Source organism: Aureococcus anophagefferens (genome assembly GCF_000186865.1).
Source record: "Aureococcus anophagefferens unplaced genomic scaffold AURANscaffold_14, whole genome shotgun sequence".
Lineage (NCBI taxonomy): Eukaryota > Pelagophyceae > Pelagomonadales > Pelagomonadaceae > Aureococcus > Aureococcus anophagefferens.
Window position 1 is genome coordinate 248,557 of NW_008705574.1, and position 16,850 is coordinate 265,406.

Consider the following 16,850-nt stretch of genomic DNA (forward strand, 5'->3'; position numbering starts at 1 on the left):
GTCCGGGTGGCACGCGAGCACATTCTGCGCGAGCTGGAACTCGGCCTACGAAAAGACAGACGTTCGATTTCGATCGTTTCGAGTCCGCGGGGGCGCCGGGGCGCGCGTTCTTCGCCTTGAGGTCCTCGATGAACGCCTTCTTGCGCTGGCGGCTCAGCTGGGCTGACCGGCGATTCGCTTCCCGCTTCAAGCGCTTCTTGCGCTCCTGCTCGTCCCCGACATCCACGGTTGCCATCGAGGCCATTTTTGGTGTTGGGGCGCCCGTTTTTTTGGCTCTAGCGGGTCCTGGGGCCCTCGGCGAGCCTCCGGGGTGCTCAGTGGCGCTGGGTAGGGGCGATTCGGGGGCGCACCACAACCTCAACCGCGGTGGACAGCGGGCTCCGATGACAGGAGCTGTATGACCGGATCCGGACGCTCTGAAGAAAGGTTGGCCTTGCAGGCTCCTTGCATGTCACGGTGCCGCCGGCACGATGGCCAGACGGTCGAGATCCCATTGGGCAGCTTTCGCCTGAGGACGAGCCCGAAACCACGGTGCCGGCGGGGTCTGTTCCGTCTCTTAAGTGCGCTCGCGCCGATTTTCTTCTTCTCTTTCCATCAACATGTATGGAACTTGCACCTTAGGGCAGCCGATTGTGGTGCGCGTGCTTCGGCGGCCGCTTGTCCCGCCTCTTCTCGCGGTCCCGAGCCTGCTGCTTCTTCGCCCAGGCCGCCAGCGGCGGCGCCTCGCCGGGCGGCGCGAGCTTGCGGCAGTCGGCGCGGCACGTCCGCCGCAGGCTCAGGCTGCAGTATTTCAGGCACGCGTCGTTGTCGGCGACGTCGCCCGAGGCGCGGACGCGCTGGGCGCGCGCCTCGAGGAAGGCGAGGTCGAAGCCGTGGTGGTCGCACACGGCCCACTTCAGGAACGACTCGGAGCGGAGGAACGTCTCCAGCGCGTAGCCCGCGGCCAGCTCGATGCGGTTCCCGAAGGCCGCCGCCGCGCGGGGCCGCCCGATGGCGACGCGGTCGTTCAGGCCGCTCCACTGGTGCCAGTAGGGCGTGAGGAAGTCGTTCTCCCGCAGCGTCAGCGCCTGCGTCGCGTTGACGTCGTCGAGGAACAAGAGGTCGGGCCGCGCGTAGATGACCGCCGCGTAGTGGGTCTCCGCGTGGGCGCCCATGGACCGCCAGAGCGCCGTGACGCGCCGCAGGGACTCGAGCTGGCGCATCAAATTGACGAAGTTCGGGCCTCCGTAGCGCCGGTCCAGCGTTTTGTAGTACGACGCGTTCGACGCGGCGTCGAAGGCCGCCTGGTCCGTGACGGCCGACTTGGCCACGAGATCGCCCAGCAGCGCCCGCATCTCCGCGGCGCCGCCGATGCGCACGGCCTCGCGCTCGCCGCCCGCCTTGCCCGTGTCCTCGAGCGTCTCGAGCGACCACGTGTGATAGAAGACGTCGACGCGGGCGCAGGCGGCGCGGAGCGGCGCGACGAGGTGGCGTCGGATGGACTCGTGCGTGTGGCGCAGGGCGCGGTTCAGGCCGTAGAAGCACAGGGCCACGCGCACGGTCGTGGGGCAGCCGTCGTCGGGTGGTCGCGTCGGCTTCGCAACAACGACCTCCTGCGCCGGCGCCTCGACGCGCCGGTGCAGCAGAGCGTGCAGCGACAGCGCGACGGCGCAGCCCGCGAGGATCCAGCGCGCGGCGCGCATGACATCTCAGCCCCCCATAAGCAACCTCTTTAAGTTGCAGTCATTACGTCGTCGCCGGGGGTCGCGAGCGCGGCCGCGACGGCCGCGTAGTACGTCGCCTCGCGGTGCGCGTCGAGGGCCGCGCCCGTGAGCACGGCCGCCAGCAGCGACGCCTCGGCGAGGACGAAGCGCAGGGCTACGGGCAGCGGCCGCCAGTCGCGCACGTCGACGGGGAAGACGCCGCGGTAGCCCGGATCCTGCTCCGCGGCCGGGTCCGCGCCGACGACCTCGGGCCGCGTCGCCTCCAGGCGCCAGGATTTCCGTTTCTGTGTGAGCACGAGCGTCCGGCAGCAGTGCCGGAAGTCCAGGATCCGGTTCGCCAGCGTCCCGCGCGGCAGCCGGGGGACGACGTCGCCGGCGGTCACGACGCGGACGGCGTCGCCGCACGTCTCGCAGAAGGACGACGCAAAGAGCGCATCCCCCACGCGCGGACAGCCAAACGTCACGAGCCGCCCGCCCGACTCGGATGCCGCGAGTGTTGATGGAAAGAGAAGAAAAAATCGGCGCGAGCGCACTTAAGAGACGGAACAGCCCCCCCCGCCGGCACCGTGGTTTTGGACTCGTCCTCAGGCGAGGACGAACACGAAAGCCGCGAGGATGGCGAGGGCCGACGCCCGCGCGCCGGCGCGCGCCGCGGTGGTGTCGTCGCTGCCCGGGTCGCATTTGCACCATCCCACGTAGGTTCCGGAGGCGTCCGCGGCCTCGCACCAGGGGCCGTCTTCGATGATGCAGCCCCGGTGCACGCCCGGATAGAAGTCGTATTCCTCTATATTCGCGGCGCTGTACTCCCAAGACGTCGCGCAGTAGTAGGCGCCGTCGACCTGCGAGCCGGGGCGACGGATCTCAGTTCGGAACGGGGCGACGTCTCCCGGTCTTCCTCGACGCGCGTCAGCGACGATTGATTTCCGCGCGGCCGTCGACGGGCCCGTACGGGTTATAATCCTCCTCCTCGGGAGCCGGGATGCACGCCTCTCCCGTGTTCGTCCCGTCGAAGCTCTCGAAGCCGTATGCGAGCACGTCGGCGTCGCCCGCCGCGTCGTCGTCCGAGCAGTAGCACCACCCGGTGTGCTCGCCGTCGGCGTCGACGGACTGGCACCACGGGTCGCCCCCGTCGCAGCTCTGGCATCCAAAGTTCGCCTGCCCGTAGCACCCAGGCGAATTGTAGCCCCAATCGTCCTCCGGGTCGGAGCGGATGTAAAACGACAACGCGCAGCTGCCGGTCGTCTGGAATGTATCGTCGTCCCAGACCTCGAGGTATGAGTAGCTCATGACGTTGAGGCAGGTGGAGGTCGTGATTGACACATCCACATCTTGGCCCCAAAAGTCTTCGGCCTCCGCCGCGCCAGCGAAGAATGCCGCGAAGAGCAGCGCTCGCAAGTTGCACGGCTGCCAGTGCGGGCGATACGCGCGTCGATGACACGGTCCAAATGCACTGGGGGCTGCCCGGTAGCGGAGCATTCTCGTGAGCATTAAATACTGCTGTTCGCGCGAGCATTAAATACTGCTGTTCGTGCGAAGAAGTGCAAGCGCGACTTCAACCCGTCGACCTTTGACCGCGGGGGGGGGCACGATGGGCATCACCAATCGACCAAGACGCGCTGCGTCGCTCGCCGTGCTCGCCGCGACCGCAGCGCTGGCCAACGATGACTGTCCAATGGTGCTCGCGCCGAGTCCCGTCGCCGGCGGCGGCCTCGGCGTCTTCTCCGGGCGCGCCGTGCCCAAGGGCAAGGCCCCCTACGAGATCTGCCCGTCCATCGCCGTGCCCTACTCGGCGACGGAGGCGACGGCGCTGAACCACTACGTGTTCGGTTTCAACGACACGCACGCCACCGTGTCCTTCGGCCTGGCGATGATGTACAACCACTCGCCTCGTCCTCACCTGCACAACCAGTGGACGCTCGCGCACGAGCGACGAAACGCGCCGAAGGACGACGGGCCCGTCGACGTCGCCTTCCGGCCCACGGACCGCGCCGTCGCGCGCTACGAGGAGGTCTTCGACTCCTACGGCGGCGAGCAGTGGTTCGGGGGACGGGGCATCGACTACAAAGACGCGGACGCGCACGAGACCGCGACGGCGTTCCCGCCGGGCGTCCTGCCGGGCTGCGGGGGCACGGACGTCGACGTGGTCGAGTGGGTCGCCGTCGCCACGAAATTTTACGCCGTCGGCGACGTCGTCGAGGTCTCGCGCGGGCTCGTGCTGCCGCTCGGCCGCTTCGACGGCACGCTCCTCCGCGAGTTCCTGCTGCCGCTGGACGGCGACCTCGCGCTGCTCCTCCTCGGCAAGGGCGCCATCTACGTGGGCGACGGCAACGACCGCGGCGACGCGCCGAACCTCGAGCTCCACCCGTGGCCGGACGCGGCGGAGACGCCGGCGAGCCTCGCCGCGGCGTTCCGGCGCGCCGGCGCGGAGGAGCAGGGCACCATCCTCGTCGCCGCGACGGCGGCGGCGCCCATCAGTCCCGGCGACAAGCTGACGCTCGACCGCGGCGCCTGGGGGCTGCGTTCGCGCGCGGAGGACCTGTAATAAGAATATCTTCAACAACCGCCTTCTCGAATCATTTATTGGACGCCGCGGCTCGACACAGGGCTGCCCTTCCTGTTGGGCGTCCGCGCGGGCGGTCGCACCGGGCGACCATGCTCGCCCAGGAGTCCGAGTACTGGGGCATGCGCGCGCGCGGCGTCCACGATGACGGCGCCGGCATCGACGGAGGCGGTCCCATCGCCAGGTACCTGGGCTCCAAGTCCTACCGCATGACGCTGACGCTGCGGCGCGCGGAGATCGAGATCCTCGAGGGGTCGGGCCTCTCCGCGTCGACGCTGGATCCCTACGTCGTCGTCTACGTCGGCGCGGCGCCGGCGCCGCGCGCTCCGCGCGGCCGCGCGATCGCGGCCCGGCGCGCGCAGGTCAGGACAGACAGGGCACGAAGCAGAAGACGCCGATCTGCCGGAAGACCCTCGAGCCCAACTGGGAGCACAGCCTGCTCTTCCTCGGTGCGCGGCGCGCGGCGCTTCCTTTCTTCCGGCGACGGGGTCCTTCGCAGGCATCGACTACCTCGACGCGGTCACGCTCGAGATCAAGTCCGAGCCAGGGCAGCAAAAGGGTGATTCAACGTCGCTTCAACGTGAGTGTTCCGCGCGCGCGCGTTTCGGTAACAGCACCCACGCTTCGGGAGCGCTCCGAGAGATGATCGCCCGTCTAAAAATCAGCCGAAACGAGCGAAAAACGACCGAGATAGGAGCCTTTGAAGTTGGGAATTTCGCACCCTTTTGCTGCCCAGGTCCGAGCGGCAGTTCCAGGCCAACGAGCTCATCTGCGGCACGGAGTTCACGGTCCACGACGTCATGGGCATGTCCTGCGACGACGACGAGCCGCCGTCCTTCAAGCTCACGGGCGAGAAGGCGCACGGCGTGCTCCGCGCGACGTTCGAGTTCGACCCGCCCGTGCCCTGCGACGTCGTGAGCTCGACGGCCCACCCGGTCGGAGAAGATGGTCTGCTCGTGGACGATCCGGTCTATCTCGACGTCGAGGACGGCTGCGCCTGCATCATGCTCGACAGCGGCGTGCGCATCTGAGCCGCGCGCCTCGTCGTCCGCCTCCCGCCCCGAGTTTCCTAGGAACGCCGATATCCGCGGTGAATGAAGGCCGAGCGCGAAACGCGGCACGTGGCGAATGGACCCGCGCGTTAACCCGCGCGGCCTCGTGATTGAGGTTTCACGTTGAATATCACGTGGAACTTTCGCGGACACGTGGGCAGATGCTGCCCTCCTATCGTGGCATCCCATCGTCTCGATCGCAGTGCGAAACCGGACCTTCGCGGCGGCCCCGGGCGCATGCGACAGTGCGCCCTGGGCGGGCCGCCGCGGTCGGATGTACGTCGACACCCCGTTCATCTGCGCGCAGCTGCGCGCCCAGGGATCCTATGGGACGAATCCCCCGATTAATTACGTGACGCCGCCGGAGCCCGTGTCGCCGGAGACGCCCGTGCGGCCGGACCTCGGGGCCCTCTTCGCGTCGCGGAGCACTCTCAGCCCGACGGCGGTCCAGGACCTGTCGGGCACGCCGCCGCCCGGCGCGGCCCCCGCGGCGACCGCCGCGGCGACCGCCGCGGCGGCCGCGCCGCCGACGCTGGCGGTCACGGCGCCCATGATGCTGCCGGTCACGGCGCCCATGATGCTGCCGGTCGCGCACGCGGCCCTGCACCCCGCGCCGCGCGCGCTGCCGCCGCACTACGTCCGCGCGCCGCCGCCGCCGCTGTCCGCGTCCGGCGCGCGCGCGACGGTGCCCGTGCCCGGCGGCGGCCGCGCCGTCGTGTCCAGCGTGGTGCCGTCGGCGGCGGACGGCTGGGTCGCGAGCGAGGAGCCCTGGAAGGTCGCCGCGCAGCTCGAGGCGCGGCGGCGCGCGCAGTCGCGCGCGCGGTCCGAGGCCGACGCGATGGCGCGCGGCGCGGCGGCGCTCCGGCGCGTCCTGGGCGACGAGGCCGGCGCGCCGCCCGTGTCGCCCCTGGGCCGGCGCGCGCGGCGCCGGCCCTTCCCGGCCGGCGCCGCGGCGCCGCCGGCGTCGCCCCGGCGGCGGCCGGCGCGGCGCGAGGGGCCCGAGGGCCCCTGGACGGCGGAGGAGGACGCCTACGCGCGGCTCCTCGGGAGCCTGTGGGTCGCGGGCGTCCACGACGCGGACAAGTCCGCGGCGGACGTCGCGAACGACCTGTGCGCGGAGCTCCGGTGCTCGCGGGACCGCGTGCTCCGCCACTGCCCCTGGCTCCGCCTCCCGGACGCGCTCCGCCTCGACCGGCCGCGGACGAAGAAGCGCACGCGCGGCGACGTCGCCGACATGGCCCGCGACGCGCTCCGGGCGCTGAGGGACGACCTCGCGGCCGTCGTGCCGTCCGCGCCGCCGACGCCGCCGACGCCCGCGCGCGCGCCGCCGCCGCCGCCGCCGCCCCAGATGCTCACGGGCTTCCCCTGCTCGCCCCTGACGCGACACACGGTCATCCGCAGCCCCTCGCCCCGGCCGGCGCAGCCGCGCGCCGTCGGCGGGCGCGGCGAGCCGCCGCCGCCGCCGCCGCACCGCGCGCCGCCGCCGCCGGAGCTCCCCGCGGACCTCGCCGCGCCCGCGGCGCTGGACGCGGCGAAGAAACTCCAGCCGGGGGCGAACGTCGACGACGTCGAGTACCTCGACATGCTCTCGGACATGGCACGCGAAGCCGCGTCCCGCGCGTTCGTTTCCCGCGATCGACCCCTTCCCCCGTCCGCAGGTCTACTCCGAGGACGGCCTGCCGAACCTCGGCGCCCACCTCGACAGGCCCCCGGACCCTGTCGCCGACGACGACACTACCTGGTTCCACTGAGCCGCCTCCTCCCGCGCCTCCGAGTCCGCCCGCCCTCGCCCACCACCTTGATCTCGTGCTTTCGCCCCGATCGAAGGCGTTATCCGCCTAAGACTCCCCTGATGCACACGGGGCCCTTCGCAAGGCTGGGTGGCTTTCTTGAACTTCAAGCGCGCCTTCATGATCAACCGTGACCCTGGAAGCGCGATCACGATGAGACGATAAAAAAAAGCATGAGGCGGGCAGCCCGCGAATGACTTGCTTTGCATTTGTCTAACATGTTTCGCGCGCTGTGGCTCCTCGGCGCGCTCGAGGCGGCGCGCGCGAGCGAGACGGCGAGCGAGACGTGCTCCGTGGAGCATTGGATGTCCACCTTCGAGGCCGGCGGCACGCTGCCGCTGCACTGCTGCGGCGCGGAGATCGGGCCCGTGCGCGGCTGGTACGGCATTTTGCGCAAGTGCGAGCCGGGCTCCGCCTGCGAGGCGAACGCCTGCGACGCCATGGAGCGCTCCGGGTGGGCGCCGGCCGGCTACCTCTCGCAGTTCGGGCAGGACCAGTGGCTCCGCGAGGCCATCTTCGGCGGCCGGCGCGACGGCGTCTTCGTCGAGCTCGGCGGCTACGACGCCGTCGTCGCGTCGAACACGTGGTTCTACGAGCGGTGCCGGGGCTGGACGGGCGTCGTGATAGAACCGCAGGCGCCGCGGCACGCGGGCTTCCTCCGGCTCCGGCCGAACGCGTCCCTGGCGCCGCACTGCGTCTCCGACGTGCCCGGCGAGCAGGTCACCTTCGTCTCCCTGCCCGGCGGCACGGGCCTGGCGGGCGTCGAGTCGGCGAGCCTCGAGGACGCGATCGACCGCCTCGACAAGCGCGGCCGGGCGGCCATCGTGAAGGACACGAAGACCTGCCACCGCGTCGCGTCGATCCTCGCCCGTCGCCGGGTGACCCACGTCGACTTCTTCAGTCTGGACTGCGAGGGCTGCGAACTCAAGGCCGTCAGGTCCATCGACTTCGACGCCGTGACCGTCGACGTCTTCACGATCGAGCAGAGCGCCGCGGGCGTCGCGGCGGCCAAGTTCCTCGTCGACGAACGGAACTACGTCAACGTGGGCCGCCTCAGCGCCGACGTCGTCCTCGTGCGCGGCGATTTACGCATGCCCTGCGCCGCCCGCGCGCCCCTGCCTTCGCGCTTCGCGAAACTGCCGGCGTTCCCCGACGCGCAGAAGCTCGCCGCGGCGGCCGCGGCCGAGGGCTCGGGCCACTCGCGGGACGCCGTCGAACGCGCGCGGGAGATCGCGGGCCCCCTGGACCGCCCCGTCGCGTACGACGCCGTCGACCGGCCGAATCTGGTGCTCGTGGTTTTAGACGACGCGTCGCCGGACATGTTCCCCGACGCCTACCCCGAGTACGCCTCCGAGGCCTGGCAGTCGGCGCGCTACGGGTCCCCGAAGACGCCGTCCATCGCCGCGCTCGCGCGCGAGGGCGCCGCGTTCCGCGCGGCCTACGCGCCCGCGCTGTGCGGTCCGTCGCGCGCGTCCCTGCTCACGGGCCGCTACCCGTCCGAGACGGGCTACCTCCACAACCAGCTGCGCATGGCGTCGCCGGCGGCGGCGGCGGCCCACGCGCTCCTGCCGGCGCTCCTCAAGGGCGCGGGCTACGCCACGGCGATGGCGGGCAAGTGGGGCGTCGGCCCCTCGAAGCAGGGCATCCCCGGCGACCTGGCGGCGGCGCGCTTCGACACCTACCTCATGCACGACGCGGGCCTCTCGGAGCACAACGCCAAAGACTGCGGCGGCGACGCGCACGTCGACGCGCGCGTCGCCAACCCGCTCGCGACGACGACGTACCTCAGCCGCTACTGGGCGCCGTGCTACCGGCGCTTCCCGCCGGACCCGGCGACGGACTCGCCCCTGGGCTACGTGCGGACGACGCGCGCGGACTTTGGGCCGGATTTGGAGGAACAATTCGTCGCGACCTTCCTCGGGAAACAGACGCCGGCGACGCCCTTCTTCCTCTACTACCCGACTGTCTTAGTCCACGAGACGGAGAACCGGACGCTGCCGCGCGCCGACGCGCCCGGCGACAACGGCCTCAAGCCGACGACGGACCGCCTGCGGCCCGGCGGCTACTGGCTCGCGCGCATGAAGCGCCTCGTGGAACGCGCGGACGTCGCCGTCGGCAAGCTGCGCGGCGCGCTCGCGGCGAACGGCCAGCGGCCGTCGACGATCGTCTGGGTCGTCTCCGACAACGCCGCGGCCTACCGGGGCAAGGGCCGCGGCGTCGAGCGCGGCGCGTCCGTCGTGTCCGTCGTCGCGGGCCCCGGCGTCCGCGCGCGCGGCGCCGTCGACGGTCTCATGGACTCGACGTGCCTCTTCCCCACGCTCCTCGACTTCGCGTCCGTGACGCACGACCGGCCGCGGTCCCTCGCCGCCTACCTGCGCGGCGCCCGCAACGACGTCGGCTTCCGCTTCGTCGCGGCGGAGATCGGCGGCTCGCGCGTGATCCGCGCCAACGGCACGCTCCTCGAGGCGTCCAACGGTCTCCTGGGCGTGGCGCCGGGGCGGCTCTACGCCACGACCGGCTTTTCGCCGGCCGACGGTGTCGGCTACGAGCGGTGCCTCGCGGGCGACGAGTCGCGCGCGTGCGAGGAGGCGCGTCTGGACGTCGCGCGCGCGGCCGCGGAGCTCCCGGAATCGCCCCAACGCGGCGACGCCTACTTTGCGACGCCCGCGGGTCAAAAGTTCCTCGCGTTCCACGAGTTCGAGGCCATGGAGCACCTTTCCTCGCCGCCCTGGTACAAGCGGAAGGACGAGAGGAGCGACCCGGCGTGCCCGTCGCCGCTCGGGTTCTGCCCCCGGAACAACTCCGCGGGCCGCGCCGTCGACTTCATGAACACGTACGGCCTGCCCGTGCTGCGGCCCGAGGCCGACGCGGACCGCGCGCTGCTCGTCCTCGTCGCGTCGCCGCGCGTCGGGTCGACGCTCCTGGAACGGCTGCTGGACGCGGCCCCCGACACGACGATGCACAACGAGTGCTTCCACTGGAACGACACGCAGTTCGGCGCCTGCGGCCCGAACGGCGGCAAGTACTCCCACTTCTCGCCGAAGCTCCGGGGCGCGTGCCCGCCGGCGGCCGCGTTCGCGGCGCGCCACGAGACGCCGGCCCCGCTCCTCGCGTGGGCCACGGCCGCGGCCCGCACGGCCGCGAGCGGCTTCAAGCTCATGCCGGGCCACATCCGCGGCGTGAACAACGTCGGCGCGCCGCGGCCGGGCGCGCTCGTCGACGCGGTCCGCGCCGCGGGCCCGTTCGCCGCGGTCGTCTTCGTCACGTTGCGGCGCCGGTGCGCGGTGGCCCAGTTCCTGTCGCTGCAGCGGGCCATGAGGACGGGCGGCTGGGGCCAGTCGACGGCGCCGTCGTCGGCGGTCGCCGTCGACGTGGCCGCGCTCGAGGCGCACGTCGCGGGCGAGGCGCTCTACGAGCGCACCGTCGCCTCCGCGCTCGCGACCCTACAAAAGGACGCGCGGAACGTCGCGGCGCTCGACCTCTTCTACGAGGACGACCTGTCGTCGCCCGCCGCCGCCGAGGACGCCTGGCGCCGCGTGCGCGCCGCGCTGCGCCTCCCGATGGTCGACGCGACGCCGACGATGGCCGCGCTCCACGCGCGGCACCGCCGGCGCCGCGCGCCCCTCCGGGAGGCCGTGTCCAACTGGGCCGCCCTCCCCGCGGCGCTGCGGGACGCGTGTACATCTGAGAATTAGTGGCACGCGCGCTTCACGCGGCGTATGCGGTCGTGCTGCTTCGACGGCGCCAGGACCTCGAAGCCGCCGAGGCACGCGGGGGGCTCGCCGACGCGCCGCGGCGCGGCCCCCGGGAGCAGCGCGTTCAGGTCGCCGGCGAGGTGGGCCTCGCGCGCGTCCGCGGCCGCGGCCGCGTCGGCCGCGGGCGCGTCCGCGCGGGCCGACCGCCGCGGCGCCGCCAGGAGCCGCTCGCCCGTCTCCGCGGCCTTGAGCCGCTTGTCGAAGACGTCGACCAAGGCGTCGCGGTCGTAGGGCACGGGGTCCACGAGGTTGATGACGTCGCGGATGCACCGCTCCTTGACGTCCGCGTCGAGCGACGTCTCGCGCGCCATCGACGGCGACGCGTTGACCTCGATGAGCCAGCACCGCGAGTCCGCGTCGATGAGGACGTCGTAGCCGAAGAGTTCGAAGGAGTTGGGCTGGTGCGGGATGGAGTCCTCGACGCAGACCAGCGATTTCAGGACCAGCTCGCGGACGCCGTCCCAGACGCGCGCCTCGTCGAACGTCGGGTCCTCGCGGCGAAGCCGCCGCCAGAGAAAGTCCAACGAGCATTTCGTGCCCCCGGCCTCGTCGGGCCCGGCGCCGGCCAGGGGCCCGTAGAGCTCGCCCTTCTCCTGGCCGCCGTGCTTTTGAATTGAAGCGTTTGTCAGATGCACGAATTTGTCGCCGTTGTCGTCGCCCGGCGCCGAAAAGGGCTTCGTCGCCACGCGCGCGAAGCCCTCCCGGTAGAGGAACGCCTCCAGGGGCGCGAAGGACGTCACGAGCACGTACAACCGTAGATCGAACTTGTGGCCGCCGAGGAGCCGCGGCCGGTCGAGGTACGCCTGCACCACCACCGGGTCCGCGTACGTGACGTCCTCGATGGACGACACCACGCTAATCCCGCGGCCGCGGCTCAGCCCGACGGGCTTCATGATCCACGTCGGCTTCGCGCCCCGCTTCTGCTTGTCGACGTGCGCGGCGACGAGCGCGGAATACTCCGCGGGCAACAGGTACGTCTCGGGGCAGAGGTCGAAGAACCCCGCGTGCTTGCCGCCGCCGCCCGTCGCGGCGAGGTGGCGGCAGCGGCCGATGGATCTCGCTAAAAAGTCCTTGCGCGTCAGGTGCTTCGCGTGCGGGTAGTGGTTCACCTTCTGCCACGTGAGCAGGTGCGCCTGGGCGGGACGAGAGTGATTCAAACGTCGCTTCAACGTGGGTGTTCCGCGCGCGCGCGTTCCGGAAACAGCGTCCACGCTTCGAAACCGTTCCGAGAGATGATCGCTCGTCCAAAAATCAGCCGAAACAAGTGGAAAACGGCCGAGCTAGGAGCCGTTGAAGTTGGGCATGTCGCTCTCTTTTCCCGCCCCGAGGTGCGCGTAGTTGATCCGCGGCCGGCTCCAGGTCCACAGCAGGTTCCACGTCGTCTTGAGGCCCAGGCCGTTGGGCAGCTCCTCCCAGGCCCCATTCAGCCCGCCGTCGCGCCGCGTCAGCACCTGCGTGACGATGTCGAAGACCTCGGGCCGCGACGAGTTCACCCGAAAGTGCAGCGCGGCCGCGGAGCCGCCGTAGACGGCCGCGGATTTGCCCTCGCCCTCGAGGGCGCGGTGGTGGCTGAAGACCGCGGCGTAGTCCGACATGACGGCCTTGTAGACCGTGTAGAGGCGCCACTGGCGCGCGAGCTGGAGCTTGATCTCCGCGACGGACGGCTTCTGCTTCGGCTCTTTGCCGGGCGAGCACTGGAGCGTCGCCCACTGGCTGAAGACGGACGAGAACTCGGGGTGGGCGCGCGCCTTCGTCCGGTCGACGACGGCGGGCGCCGCGGCGACGGTCGCCGGCGCCGGCGCCGGCTCCGGCGCCGGCGGCCTCGGCGGCGACGGGGCCGCGGCGCGGCGCGGCGCGACGAGCGCCTCCGAGGACCGCCGCACGGCCGCCGCGAGCTCCGCGCGCGCGGCGGACTGGGCCTCGGGCTCGCGGCGCGCCGACGGCGGCGACGGGTCCGCGTCCCGCTCGCCGCCCGACGGCGCGGGCGACGGCGGCGGCCGCGCGGGCAGGGGGCTGTGCAGCTCCAGCGCGAGGCTGCTCGTCGACACGGGCCGCGGCGACGACGCGAGCGTCCGCGCCTCGGCCGCGGGGCGCGGCGACGCTTCGGGCCGCGGCGACGCTTCGGGCCGCGGCGACGCGACGGCCGCGCCGGCCGCCGCCGTCGGTCCGACGGTCCGCGGCGACGCTTCCAAAGCGTCCGGTCGCGGCGACGCTTCCGAAGCGTCCGGTCGCGGCGACGCTTCCAAAGCGTCCGGTCGCGGCGCCGCTTCCAAAGCGTCCGGGCGCGGCGCCGCTTCCAAAGCGTCCGGTCGCGGCGCCGCTTCCAAAGCGTCCGGGCGCGGCGGCTCTTCCGAGGCGTCCGGGCGCGGCGACGGCTCCAAGGCGTCCGGGCGCGGCGACGGCTCCGAGGCGTCCGGGCGCGGCGACGGCTCCAAGGCGTCCGGGCGCGGCGACGGCTCCGGCGACTCCAGCGTGACTCGCCGCGGCGACTCGGCGGGCTCTCGTCGCGGCGACTCCACATCCGCCGGTCGCGGCGATGCCACGTCGGCCGTCGGCACGAGTCGCAGCGACTCCAGATCTCGCACCGGCTCCAGCTCGGCCTTTGGCACCGGTCGCGGCGACTCCGGATCGTCGTCGCGGGGCGTCGTCGCGGGCGCTCGTCGCGGCGACGCCACGTCCGCCGAGGGCGTAAGTCGCGGCGACTCCATTGGTTTCGCCGGCTCCGCGTCGGCCGAGGGCGCCGCTTCGTCGCTCGTCGGTCGTCGCGGCTCTTCGCCCTCGTCGACGCGCCTTTCCCGAGGCGACGCGCTCGCGGCGGCGTCCGGCGCCGGTCGCCGAGGCTCGGCGGGCGGAGCGTCCAGCGCGGCGAGCAGAGGCGACGCTTCGGGAGCGCGGGACGCGGTCGGCGCCTCGGGCGACGGCGCCGCCGCGGGTCTCGGCGACGGCTCGGGAGCGGCGGTCGAGCCGGCGGTCGCGTCCGTCGGAGCGGCCGCGTCGGCCGCGTCGGCCGACGGCGCTCGGGCCGGCGGCGCGGCCGCGGCGCGGGGCGCGGCGCTCGCCGGCTCGCGCGGCGTCGCGGCCCCGGGCGCCGCGGCCGCGTAGCTCGCGCCGCCCCACCCGTCGTCGCGCGGCGCCTCCTCCGCGGCGAGGTCCGCGGACGACGTCGTCCGCCGCGCGAGGCGCATCGCGAAGGTCTCGTGCCCGGCCGGCGGCGCCGAAGCCGCCTCGACGGGCTCCGGCGCGACGGGTGCCTCGACGGGCTCCTCCGCCGGAACCGGCTCCTCCGGTGCATCGTCCGCGCGCGCGGCGTCGAGGGCCGACGCGTGGAGCTCGTCGAGCGGGACGACGGCCGCCGCCGTCGCGTCGTCGTCGTCGTCGTCCGAGTCGCCGCCGGAGACGGACTCGCTCGCGGAGCTCGCGTCGTCGCGCTTCGCCGCCGCGGCGCGGTCGCGCTCCCGCCGGAGCGTCTGCTGCGCGCGCTTCCGCCGGAGCGCCTCCTCGCGCTTGAGCCGCATCAGTCTCAGCCGCTCGTTCGCGGCCGCGCGGCGCTCGCGGCGCGCGCGGTCGAGCGCCGCGTCGTCGCTCTCCTCGGCCTTTTTTTTCTTGACCTTGTTGCGCTTGAAGATGCCGCCGCCGCCGCCGGAGACCATGGCCGTCGAGCCCCAGTTGCGATACTCCGCGGACTGGCGCCGCCGCGACGACGCGGGCTCGCGCCGCGAGCCGACGCGCGCGCGGACCTTGGGCGCCGCGGGCGCCGGCACGAACTCGACGCCGTCCTGGCGCCAGGCGCCGGCGGCCGAGGACGGCGCGTCCTCGGGCAGCGGCGCCGTCGACGTCGACGACCGCGCCGTCGACGCCGCGGACCGCCGCGAGCGGTCGTCGTCGTCGTCGTCGGGCGGCGGCGGGGACCGCGGGCGCCGCGGCGGCCGCGGCCGCTCCGGCTCCTGGATCTGCGACGGCAGCGGCACGTGCCAGGACGGCGGCGACGCCGCGGCGGGCGGCGGCGCCGCCGCGGCCTCGACCCGCTCCGCGGCGGCCTCCCGCCGCCGCCGCTCCGCGGCCTCCGGGTCCGTGAGCAGCTCGAGGACGCGCGCCCGGGCGCGCCGCTCGTCGAGCTCGGCGCGCACGCACTGCTGCTGCTTCGCCGCGTACTTGCCGAGCGCCGACGACGCGAGGCCCGGCTGCGACGCCAGGAGGCGCGCGACGCCGCTCTCGAGGCGCTCGAGCTCGGCCGTGTCCGCGTCGGGGATGCGGTCGAGCTGGATGAGCACCCCGGCGACGTCGGGCTCGCCCGGATGCGCGCGCAGCTCGCGCGCGGCGCGCATAGCTGCCCTACCGGCCGGCTTTTACTAGCTTCAATAATCGCAGGTATCCAGCTCGAGAGGCAGCCGCCAGTTTCGAGAGGCAGCCCCCTCTTCGGCCCGCTCTCCGCCACGGCGCAAGTTCAGGCGCCACTCAAGTTGGGCGGCCCGGCCGGCACCATGGCGCGAAGGGGCGACCCGTGGCCCGAGGAGGCCATCGGCAAGGAAGCGTTGGACCCGCGGCCGCCGCCCTGCATCCCGCCGCGGCGCGCCGCGCCCTTCGCCGTCGGCGGCACCTTCACGCACGAGGGCTCGAAGAAGGCGCTGTCCGAGTGCGGCACCTACACCGTCGAGGAGCAGGTCGACGCCTACAAGTTCGCCCGCGAGACCGGCGCCATGGGCCTCTCGCGGTCGCGCGGCGCGTCGAAAATCCTCGAGCAGGCCGCGTCCGTCGTCGCCAAGCCGCGCACGCGCACGTCCGCGGGCATCGTCGGCGTCGACAGCCACCTCAACGACATGGCCTACAAGGAGACGAGGCGCACGTCGCTTTTGAACATCGCGCGTCGGCCCGCGCCTCGTTTTTCTCTCGCCCGCTTGTCATTCTCGCGCGTCGCAGGAGAAGGCCAAGGGCGGCGGCAACCCGCTCAAGTGGTGCGAACTCGAGGAAAACTACGTCGACCCCGCGACGAAGCTGGGCCGCGGCGGCGGCAGCAACCAGCGGAACAACAACCAGGAGATGTACGACATCTTCCACCACGGGTGACTGCATGGTGCGGCCCTTCTACCGGCGCGAGAGCGCCTGTTTAAATGGCGAGGTTTCGTTTTCTACGCCGAGGGCATACTCTTGGTGCCCCTGTTTTTTCAAAAAGTTTGCAGGTCTTTTCGCGCGCGGCGTCAACTTATTCAAGCGCTTCAAGATCGTCTGTAGCAGCCTGTGACGAGACACAGGATGTCCTGCGCGTATTGAGTTTCCCTTGTCTACGGCCACGCAGCGCCACCCACGCCCAATCGCACGCCGCGGCGACGCCCCCGCCGTCGCCTGGGCCCACCGGTGAGGCCTAGGCGAAGAAACCGGGTGGACGAGGCGCCGACTTCACCAATTCGCCGTCCCTACCTGCTGCCCGCGCCGCAGACCACCCCCCCGCCGCCGCCGCGATGGCCACCGCCGTCGCGAGCCGGTCTTTGGACCGCATCAAGCGCCTCTTCCGCCTCGCGAGCCCGCTGAAGCGGCGGAAGACGCGCGTGGGCTCGTTCGGCGACGACGGCGCCGAGGAGGAGGGCGACGCGATGGACGCGCAGCACTACGGCACGCGGCGCCCCTCGGGCTCCGTCGACGTCTCGCCCAGCGGGTCCGTCCACGGGAGCGACTGCTCCGCCTTCAACGCCGGCGAGTCGTCCTGGCACGGGAGCGAGTTCTCCGCGGCGACGGCGGAAGATACCGCCGCCGCGGCGACCGCGCGCTACAAGCCGCCGGACCGCGTGCGCTTCGCCGACGACCTCGTCGCCTACGCGTCCGACGGCGGCGGCGCCCCGCTGCCGAAGGACCTCTGGTGGTCGCGGGCCGAGCGGACGGCGCAGTTCCGGGAGCAGCAGGCGATCGTCTCCGTCGAGCTCGCGCGGCGGTCGTCGAACCTGCCGTGCCCGCCCATCCCCAACGAGTCCCGCCGGGGCCTGGGCATCGCCTGCGAG

General features: G+C 72.6%; 2 protein-coding genes across 2 annotated transcripts; both read right to left on the reverse strand.

Moving 5' to 3' along the window:
• Window positions 1-617: 617 nt before the first annotated feature.
• Window positions 618-1,682, reverse strand: AURANDRAFT_65325 (hypothetical protein; the record flags this gene model as incomplete). The annotated part of the gene is made up of 1 exon (XM_009040357.1): window positions 618-1,682. The coding sequence occupies one exon, from the start codon at window positions 1,680-1,682 to the stop codon at window positions 618-620; it is 1,065 nt and encodes a 354-aa protein (XP_009038605.1).
• Window positions 1,683-11,096: 9,414 nt separating this feature from the next.
• AURANDRAFT_2653 (hypothetical protein) lies at window positions 11,097-11,975 on the reverse strand (the record flags this gene model as incomplete). Its single annotated transcript, XM_009040160.1, has 1 exon — window positions 11,097-11,975. A coding segment is annotated over one exon (879 nt), but the record flags the coding sequence as incomplete, so codon positions are not given.
• Between the last annotated feature and the right edge of the window lie 4,875 nt (window positions 11,976-16,850).